At 31.6% G+C, this 11,311-nt stretch overlaps 1 protein-coding gene across 1 annotated transcript; it reads right to left on the minus strand.

Moving 5' to 3' along the window:
* Positions 1 to 10,969, minus strand: LOC134277323 (vacuolar protein sorting-associated protein 26B-like). The gene is made up of 9 exons (XM_062759656.1): positions 10,838 to 10,969; positions 9,471 to 9,614; positions 9,019 to 9,094; positions 8,203 to 8,359; positions 7,780 to 7,944; positions 6,709 to 6,815; positions 3,079 to 3,147; positions 2,813 to 2,955; positions 1 to 2,247 (listed from the first exon to the last, which is right to left on the minus strand). Exons 1-9 carry the CDS (start codon positions 10,838 to 10,840, stop codon positions 2,101 to 2,103), a joined length of 1,011 nt encoding a protein of 336 aa, XP_062615640.1. The 5' UTR covers positions 10,841 to 10,969; the 3' UTR covers positions 1 to 2,100.
* Between the last annotated feature and the right edge of the window lie 342 nt (positions 10,970 to 11,311).

The raw sequence follows: 11,311 nt of genomic DNA on the forward strand, positions 1-11,311 counted from the left end.
TGAAGTGTATTAAAAATTTTATTCACTTAAATTTATGAGAAAAACAAGACAAGGAATTGGCAACAAAAGGGTTCTGATGTCAGTGAAACAGTTTTTATTTGAATTTCTTTCTTTTTTACAGCTAAAATGTCGTTAGAGCAAGCACAGTGCCAGTTATCATTATTGAGAGAATGCCTTGGTAGATGGTTGCATAAAGAGTAAATTAAGACATGTATTATGAGTTTTATTATATCAGAATTTTCTTATTCTTACGCAACTGTGCAATCAGACTCTTGAGAGAAGTTCTACATTAAATGAAGAAACGCAGAAAAAATGATAATGATTATAACTGCTGCAACATAAATATTTCTTAAAAATTAAATTCAATGAAAATGTGGTCCCCTCTAAACTACCTATGAAACCCTCGTCTTCAATTCAGAAACGGTACACAATTCCTTGACATATAACATAGATATTTGTTTCTTTAAAATGTCATACTGGAGTATGCATGCATGTAACATTGTTTTTATTCATAAATACATTACGTATACATTATTTCTTCCAAACTATACCTCGCAGACATTTTCTCGAATCCTCATCCTTTCACACACAAAAATTTAACTACCATCGTTTAAATGTACAACGCATAACAAGGATTTTTTTTATACAAACACAAAAAACATTTAGCACAAGCATGATATCTTTCTAACCTACACATCAACATTTTTCTTCTCTAGGAAAACAACATTGTTCAAACTTGTATGTGGAATGACTTCTACTCACTATTAAGCATGTTAATTTACTTATCACTATGAAAGTAGCCATTGGGTTTTCTTGAACTTTTAATAATTTAGTAAAGCACTTTTAAAAATTCAGAGAAATATGTTTCTAAGCACTGCTCACACTAGAAGTGGAAGATTAGAACGCATGAGAAAAAAAAACAACTCGACATTATTCTTGAAACTACAGAGTGCAACATACACACCCATTTCATCTCCAATATCAGGACAATGGGACATCTCTTACACTTTAATAAACATATTTTCTCACATAACACTGATACTCTTTCAAAATATTTTTGTCTGTTTCAAACTCCCTACAGCTGTAGTTAAGGTTTTATCCCATTCAAATAAGTAACAGTGTACGGAAACACAAATTACGATTTACAAGTACATATCCTATCATGACGCATGTACACTTGGGAGGTTCTGAATGGGCAATCACATATCAATATGAGTTAACATTGCACATGACTGTGGACGCAAATCCACATATTTTGTATATTTACATTTGTACAAATTACATTAAAATACTAGTGTCCAACCATACTTTATCTAAATTTGATACAAAATCGGCTTCCACAGAATTTTAGAATTGTATCCCACTACAATAAAACTGTACTAAAGAGCCAGTGACTCCCTCAATGTATGAGAAATTTAATGTCTACATTTTATATTCAATTCTTTTAGGACAGAGAATTTTAAAAATTGCCAATGTTTATATTTTTAAATGATTCAATGTATAGGACAATATACATGTTCTTGTTCTGAATAGTTGATTAAGAGCTAATTTTTTGTTATCACTTTTTTAACAAAATACAAATAATAATCAATTTTTGTTTATCTTTTTCCTAAACACTTTAAATCAATACCCTGTTTACATTCTCTTTTCAGGCAATGATTTAATAGCATATTTAACAGTTGCCAAAACTCTTGATGGGTTACAGTAATGGACATTGTAAAATCTGAATATGAAAAACTCCAGTGAAGACAAATGCATCAATGCCCATTTTAGAAATTATCATATAGTTATTTCTACTCAGGAATTAAACTGAAAAACTAAATTGATGATGCACAACATTCATTGCTAAGTTGCTGTGGTATATTTTTGATCAATTTCGTAGCAGAACTATTCATATTGTTTAGAAAGAATAATTGCAAATAATAGAATATTCATTTAGCTCTATAAACGACTAAAGCTGTAAGTGTATAACCAAAAAAACCTTGAAGTGGGAGCTTTTTTTCTTGTACATATACACACATTGAGTGAAGTAATTAATGTTGCTATGGTAATCACAAGCCTCTGTGAATAAAGAATGATGGGACATGACAGGAAGCGACATCATTGGCTGTCTGAATTCTCCTCCGATGGTTTTAATGATGGTGGTGGGGCAGCCTCTTTATGATGTTGCATTGAATGATGCGTCTGCTTCTTCTCTCCTGCTACTGCTCGACGGGCTTTGTCAGCCCGGCGGAAAATTGTTATTTCCTGAAAGTTTAGAGAAACAAAGCTGTTATCACAACATCCTGTTTTTGCTTTTCATGTTATCAGACGAGCATTTTCTGTGAGTAATGACTTTTGCACATCAAAGAAAGGGACAAATGATCTTGATCTCTATTTACAGCAACAAAGAGACAATACTGACCTCCCTTGTAGCAACAATGTTTTCTGATTTTAATGATCTTAATGTTATAAATAACAGAAGTCAAACAACAAAATAAACATAAATATCATGCCTGATTTAGAAATAAATATTAAACAAGAGATGTTTGTGAAACACTTAGGCGTAGATATTTTTATGATAAATCTGTATACCAAATTTCATTTCAGTATGGGCAACCTCTGCAAAGAAAATGAACAGAAATTGTATATGGACCAACAGAAAGACAGACCAACAGGCAGGAGCAAAGCAATATGCCCTACCTTTTTCAAAGGGGGTATAAAAATAGTATTACGAGATATTGTACTGTGTCTGATGAACTTGCTATAGTTGGAACCTGTCAGAGGGTGGTAACCTTGTAAATCTGAGTGCCACCTATTGACCTCTCCTTACCTGTTGTTTGAAGTACCGTCGTTCTTCTTCATCCACCAAAACCAGGTTGAGATAGTATCTGACTGAAAATTTCTTGTTGATGTCTCTCATGGTTGGGGTGAGCTCGTATCCACTCAGAAACAATCGGATTGGTATTGACTCACCTAAAATAAATCATACTATAATTTTATTCTGAAAGTTGATAAAAATGAAACTCTTCAAAAGGAGGTAGAAAAATACATATGCAGGATTTGTCCACCTTAAGGGTGTTAGTCCACTTTAATTACCTCTGACTGGTGCTCCATCCATTATTTCATACTTTGCTATTGTTTCATTTTCATTATATGTATTGGGACCTAAAATTAATCAAAGTAACACACAACTTTAAAATAATTTAACTGTTTCCATTTCTTTTTCTATTAAATGCAGAATTTTAAAATGTTTATAAATTAATAAATTCATTGAGTTACTTCCCTTTGCACATCCAGCACTAGTAAGTTTTAAATAGTGTGAAAATTACTTTTACAACATCATATGGCTGATTTTCAATACTATGATAATTTCATGTAAATGTATGTGTTGCCAATCATAGAAAAAGAAACAATTACATGAAATTGATTTTTCACAGAAAGCTGGCAAAAATTCATGCAAAAGAGTAGCTGCAGGTCTGTAGCCGGTCTGAAAAAACTGGCAAGACTAGACAGCTAAAATGTCAATTGTATAAAAAGTGTAGATTCATTATGCACAAAAGTGTGCAGTTTCTCAATTTATTTAAATATTAAGAGAAATAAATAAAGTATTAAAACAGAACACTGTTGATTGGCAATAAAAATATGCTTCTTTCAATGGATTAGCTCTCTAGTGAGCTATAGATCTGTAGCCTGTCAAAAAGTTATCCAATACGAAAAATAAACTTTTTCCCATGAGACCACAACAAAAGGAAGTAACTGCTGCTTATTGTGAATATTTCCTGATCAAATCAATATAATTTACAGTTATATTAACTATAATTATTTCAGACAAAACTGCCACCAAGTTAAAACAAAATTAACTAGTGCTAATTGTAACGGGGACCGTTACAGATGTTCCCCAAACGCTCCCCAACTCCCTTTTGGTGCCATATTCCCTGTAAGCTTCATAAAATAGGACAAAATCTATGCATTTGAGACTTTTACAACGCCAAGTTCATTCAAATTTTAGCATTGGAAGCGTGCACATGTGAATGCGTGTGCGTAATGACCATATCATCTTGTCTACACAATCTATATATTTTTTATATACTAAATATTAAAGTATTAAATCCAAAAGTATTAAAAAATACGCTTATTCAAGTGTATTTTTGATTTATCTCATTTCATGTGCACGCACGTGCATACATGAGCACGGTGACCATATCTTCTTGTAGAAGTCCTTTATATCTATCTATGTTCTAAATCCCACCCCGTTTGGTTGAAAACCAAGGGAAATATAGCTGTTTAAAGTCTCAGCCAATCAGATTACAGTGCACGTACACGCACGTGTATGCATGTGCATGGTGACCATACCTTCTTGTAGGAGTTCATTATATCTATCTTTGGTCCAAATTCCATCCTGTTTTGTTGAAAACCAAGGGAGTTATAGCTATTTAAAGTTTAAGCCAATCAGATTGCAGCACACGTGCATGCACGTGTTTTCATGATAATTGCTATAGATCATTTTGTAGGATATCTTAATGCATGGCTATGTTAAAAATTTCATAGGATTTCGTCGAAAAACAAGAAAGATATAGAGACTTTAGTTTCAGCCAATCAGAGCAAAGCGCACGTGCATGCGCGTGAGATCTTGCTTTTTTGATCATGTCGTCTTGTCTACGCTACTAATATATCCTTGCTTTTTAAATTTCAAAAGATTTCATCAAAAAATAGAAAAGTTACAGCTATATCCATTATATTGGTCATTTCACGTCTTGCACGTGCACGCTCTTGCAAGCACGTGCGCTCAAAATGGCATTTTGACAATGTCATCTTATCTACATTTATAATATGTCTATATATTCTAAATATCAAAGCATTACATCAAAAAATGTAAAAGTTAGGCAATTTCAAGTATATTGGTCATTTCACGTGTTGCACGTGCGCGGAAAATGACCTTCGTTCCGCAAATCTACATAACATGCCTACTTACCCTAAAAAGGTTTCCCCTTAATCGGATGTGTACTTTACAAGATCATTCGCGGACAAAATTTTCCCAAGAAGAAAAATAATAATAACTAGAGCAAAGCTCGTTGCAAAGCAATGAGTAGGTCTTCCCTCCTGTTTGACCGGAAGTAGCTTTCATTTTTAACAAAAATGAGAAATAACGCCTAAAAATGGTTTGAATCCTCTAAAGCTATGTTAATTAATTCAAAAATAAGCAAAATTGGCTATTTCCGGTTTCACCGGAATGACGACAACGAACGAAAAATTAATTTTTATGCTCCCAGTAGACATATGTTACCCAAAAAACTTGTCAAGAACGGCAAAAATAGCGTCGACTACTTCCGGTTTGGCCGGAAGTGATGACGCCAACGTTTCCAATAGATTAAGCCTGACATTTTGAACAACTTTGCTTCTTGGGCATATTACAAATTCTCAATACTTTTTGAGATATAAAGAAAAAACTTTCGGCCCCTCTAGGCCCTTAATTTTAGGGGCCAGCCCTTTTTAAGAGATAGCGTTTTGGGCAATAAAAATATGTTTTAACAAAATATTTCCAGGTAAAAAGGTGTTAAAAATTTCGAAATTCGCGATGTGTCTATTTTCGGGCCATAGCGAGCGCCGACGTGCGGCACTTCCTATGAAATACATTCCGCAAATCCAGACATAGGTCTACCATACCTGAAAGTATCATGTGTCTATCTAAAGCCGTTTAAGAGAAATCGTGCAGACAAAACGACCTTCAAAAAACCATAAAAGTTGATTCCAAACCGGAAGTGACGTCATCAAAACGGAAAAAAACGCATAAGGTTCAAGTGATGTAACATAAGTCCTGAAAGTTTCATGGAAATCCATTGAGCCGTTTTCGAGAAATCGCATGCACAAAATCGGTAAGAAAAAAAAACAATAATAATACAAGTGAAAAAGAAACCTAATATAACAAGATAGGTCTTCCGCTAAGACGGAAGACCTTAATAAGAAACAGAGTAAAAACAATATGTTCCCCAACTTCGTTAAAACAAAATTAATGCACTATTCACTGTACTGTGTAAAACAAAACATAACTTAAAAATTTAAATCTAAGTACATGTACATGCAAATGTTTCAAATTGCAATAAATATCAAAATATGTTGACAAACATTAATTTTTATTACATCTTCAATATTAAATGTAAAATGGTTTGCTGATATCTGATTCAATTTTTATACTCCTTAATCATGAATGCATATTTAACTTATGTTATTGTACTAATATTATAATGTAGCTGCTATATCTATTGGCTTGACAAGGGTTTCACATGTGTGTTAAGGTTCTTATCTAAATGAGTATATTCAACTTGAACTAAGATTGTTTATATGTGACTGGGAGTGTTTCTGAATATTTTTAAAACTAAAATGTATAAAAGAAGATGTGAATGTTAACATGTCAATATTCTCAATTCTAAACTTCTGATACATATGTCAGCTTTGATACAGCTACAGTCAGCTGGGTGACAAAACAATTTGTTACAAATCTCTCTTCAGGGACTCTCACGAGAGATGCCAAAGTATGCAATTATCAAAGTATAACAATGTATCCCTTCCAATTCCATTAAAACGCCCTTCTTCAAATTCTGTTAAATTTTTATCCTAATGTTTATGTTGAAATGTCAAATACAGTATAGCTCATTTAATTATGTTAAATTTCTACTCTACTGTTTATTGTGAAATGTCAAACAGTGCAGTTGTGTGGTAAAATAATACCTGTCCCTGTGCTTTCTCTCTTGATAATTTGAATTTCCATATGCTTGATTTTTATTCGTACTAATAAGAAGTATATCTTCCCCACTATCACATCCTTCAAGTGGTACCTGTGTAAATAAATCAATCATAACTAAACAAAAACAAAATTTAAAAAAAAAAAAAAAAAAAAAAAAAAACAGGCCTAAGAGTAACTCAATTTTGCCGTCTTCATAGAAAACTTGAACTAATTAAATACAAAACAATGACATATAGACACTGTCAAAATAATGTCAGGCACTGAAAACAAATAAAAATAACCAACCCATAAATGTACAAGTGAATGTATATATATATATATCACTTTTAAGCAGGTAACAGAAATCAAAAAATTATGTTTGAAACAAAATGTCACAACATATACGTATAGGCATAACCAAATGTTTGTGAGCAAGCTTTCCAATATTTCTGATAACAAACTGAGCAGGCATAAATTAATTTTGTAGTTTTTTTTTTAATCATTGCAAAAAGGAATTTTCTGTGTTCAATTCAGTAATTCTGACGTTAAGAAATCATGTATAGTAAAACAGGTAAAATTGAAAAGTGAAACATACATTTTGATTGACTAAACTGCATTTTAAATTAGGATGAAATTTATTTAAAATTAATTTCTATAAATCATATAAACTCTGAAGTAATCTGTTATCAGAATTTGGGAGTTCCCCACAAGATCACAGCTCTCCTATGTAAGATCACCTGCTCCTGTGGTTTCACGCCTGACTATTGCTAGTTCCATGTAGCGAATTTTTATGCGAACCAGCAGAAAATAAATTTTCCCAACAATTACATCCTTTAAATGGTACCTCAATTAAGCATGAAGAGAAAAACATATAGCATACTTTAACTTGAGAGAGCTGGAAATATTTATCCAAATAATCTTAAATACTATGAATATTTTACAATGGACATATCTTGTACATCCTTACATGTCACTGAAAATTTTTCACATTTCTTGAATTTACTAAAGCTTGAAAATTACAGCCTGTGTTTTGTTCATCTCAACTCTGATTCAACATATCATCATGCGATACTCACTTGGATTTATTATATTCAAATTCTATATGTAGACAGTCTTCTATTCCGACTTCCATTTTTATGCTGCTATTCATTTCTGGGTACTGTGATAACGTGTGTACAATAATATCCTGTTCCTTCACAGTATCTGACAATCTCTTCACTATGGTCACTCGTAAAAAGTACCTGCTCAAAAGCAGACAAAAATAAATTGCAAGTTCTTTCAATGTATCAAATTCATTTTAATACTGAAACTTGTTTATATGACTTGTAAAATGTAAATTCTTTATTGTGAACAAACACAAATATTATTATTTAAATAACACTCCTTACAATAAAAATACCCTTTTCTCATATTCTTCATTTTCCCTGCTGAGAAGACTTGAACATGAAGTAATTATCAAAATGAATACTTTTTGGCACCTTATATATCCGCTGACTTACCGTAACCTAACATTGGCACCTGTGTATGACTCATAGGGTTTCTCAACCTGCTGGAACTCAAAACCAAAGGTTGTGTTCCCGGTTATCTCTCCTGGCCGAGCCAGCTCTTTGACAAGAGAGGTAAATTCATGGTGATTTCCCCGGTCATAATATAATTCTACAATAAATTAATCCGAAGTTACAATCCACAAACTACGATTTAAAATTTTTGTCACACTTAATCTCTTTATTTACTTCATCTAATTATCATCAATTCTGGCACAAAATACCAGTGCTCCAAAGAATTAAGTTTAAAAGAAAATTCATGTTAGGCCATAATAAAAATATTCCTAGATTCTTTTTTATACCCCCGCCTCGATTTTTTAAATTTCTGTTTTTCTTCGTCTTATTTCTGATCGGGATTGGTATTCATCTACCATTCTACTTTCGTTTTAAATCCAGCGAAAGTCGACATGATTTTGACAGCTGAAAAGATGGTAATTGCTGTAATACATGCGTATATATTTTAAAAAAGGGTCATTGGTTGAAAAAGATTGGTGATGATGTGAAGTAAGAGATAACTGAACCTTTACTATGACTTTTATTTGGGTATTGTAGATAAAATTACACTGATTGACCAGGTCGATAAAAAATCTGCAAAATTGAAAAAATAAAAAATATAAAATAAAAGCCGCCCGCCCGCCTCATTAAAAAAAAAAACCAGATGAGAATCTAGCAATTTATTTATTATGGCCTTATGAGCTTTAGTCGTCAATATTCTTCAAGAGCAACAAATTTTCTAACTCCTATACAGCAAATTAAGCTTATTTCTCTTACCTATTTGACCTATAAATTCTATTTTTATGCCTTGATGTTCCATTTTACTTCCAGCCTTTTTCATTGTAATATTTACCTACAATTAAGTTTTCATACATTTGAAACTTTGATGACATTATGGATTGTTATGATTGTATTTACTAGTATCACAGAGTTGTGTGCATAGCATAGGTTAAAAAAAAAAACAAATTTGGACCACCAAATGAGCAATTAACCAGTGTAGAGTGTACACACACAAAATATCTCTCTGATGTCAATGTGGTAAATATATACCAATATCCATATTTTGCTTACTTATGTTTTTAAGCAGTTTCTATGAGGACATGTTCAATAATTGCTCCATCATATTTCTTATGGATAAAAAAAAATTTTATTGCACCACACAACTACATTTCACTAAAGTGTATTGGATGAATGAAAACATTAAAACATGAACTTCATTCTCAGTTTACCTTCCCAGCTACTGTTTCTCCATCATAGTATAAAAAATGTCTTTCTTTTTTGCCATCTTCTGTTTTGATTTCAGCAGTTTTTCTAGTATCCTGTCCATCTAGCACTATATCGATGTCGGCACTAGGGCCGAATCCAAAGAAACTCTACAAAAGTACAAATAAAAAATTGTAGCCACACATGAACATAAGTAAGTAAGTAAGTAAGTAAATTTTATTTAAAGTCGGCATTGTATACATACATAACAATAAACATGAGCTCTGTAGAGCTCTTAAACCGACTATCACAGTTAAAATATCACAATAAAACATTTACGACATAAGTTTACATGCAAAAACACATGTACATATATACACATACAAAAATTATGACAGATAAAATGAATTTTAAGAATTACAAATTTTAAGAATTTATAGTTTCTTTAGAATGTTAAAGAAAAATAGCAACTTGAAAAGCAATATGATTGCATTAAGAGAAACAAAAATAAATATTGTATTATAAATAAATAAATAAATAAAAGTCATATGATAGTACATGTAATAAAATTAAGCACTAAGTTTAATTCATAAATTCAGATAAAAATAACTAATTGTATTATTAATAATATTAAAAATAATATTAAAAATAAATAAATTTAAAAAAAACCGATAATTGAATAAATTTGAAAGTTTAGGAAATTTAAAATTCACACAGACATAAAGTTGAATAATTAAATTTCTCGCATCTCTCTCATCTGTATTGAAGAGGTGGCTCCCCAAGTCAGAAGTGAACGTGTCAAGTAATACAACAGGGTTTGTCCAAATGGATGCACCATCAACTTGTTATTAACAGTCAATCAATCATTAATAAAGCCTTCAATCATTGTAGAAAATAAGTCTTCAATTCTAAAATTCTATTTCTATAATGAATTGAATAAAGTATAATATTATATTGGATTTTATATCATACATTTCCTTTTTGACCATAGCGATTGCTTATTTTTATAAACAACATGAACATTGGATACTCTCTGACGTTTGAGGAAATTCGAGCTAATCAAATTTCCAGGTACTTTCACATTTGGATATTTTGAATTCATATTTGTCATACACAAATAAGATGTGAGGCATCAATGTCTTACACTATAAGACACATTAAAAATATGTACATCATCAGCCATAGAATATGATAAGCTATATCGATTCTTTATTATTTTCTGTCATGTGATTAACTTCTTCTCGGAAGACCACCCCCAAGTAAAATGTTTAGAATGCATTAACCTCCTAATGCAGTGAAGAATTTGGTCAAACATTTCGATGGGTAATTGTACTATTAGTTCATGTGATCTCTAAATGTTGCTGAACAGAATCAAATAAACAAAACAATTCACCATTTTCTAGTCCCCTCCTCCTTTTTCGTCGTTCATCGACTGTAATGGCGTCGAAATCTCGCGGAAGTGGGATTTGCTCTAGGCCTATTTATGAAAGGACACTCCAAAATTATAACAACTCTTTTATTCTTGTTTCCCGTTTTTTTTTTTAAAATTTCCATTTCTTTAAATAAATTTGTTTCTTTTAAAACAAAATTATACGGTTTTGAATGGACATTATTAATCCGGAAAAATATTTCCAATATACGGATAGCCAGAGGTGACATAAAAATAAAAATAGCAGTCAGAAGACCCTCGCAGGGACTAAAATTAATTCGCAATATGCTACCAGAATTTATTTATTATTTTTTTTTTTTTTTTGCTGTCTTTTTGTACGAAGGAAAACAAATTAATGCCAAAATGGAATTAAAAAAAAAAGCTAACTTTTTGGGTAACCTTACTGAAGATTACCTGCGGTACCTTTTTGCAGGAAAA

This window comes from Saccostrea cucullata, unplaced genomic scaffold (assembly GCF_032062105.1).
Source record: "Saccostrea cucullata isolate Sc308-1 unplaced genomic scaffold, CSIRO_AGI_Scuc_v1 ctg200, whole genome shotgun sequence".
Lineage (NCBI taxonomy): Eukaryota > Metazoa > Mollusca > Bivalvia > Ostreida > Ostreidae > Saccostrea > Saccostrea cuccullata.

Bases quoted from the DNA above. Each gene is read 5' to 3' on its own strand.
- LOC134277323 (XM_062759656.1), bottom strand. The intron at 2,956-3,078 runs GTAATTAAAGTG...GATTTATTTTAG, and splicing joins GGATGGAGCACCAGTCAGAG to GTGAGTCAATACCAATCCGA. The intron at 2,248-2,812 runs GTAAGGAGAGGT...CTAAACTTTCAG, and splicing joins GACGGTACTTCAAACAACAG to GAAATAACAATTTTCCGCCG.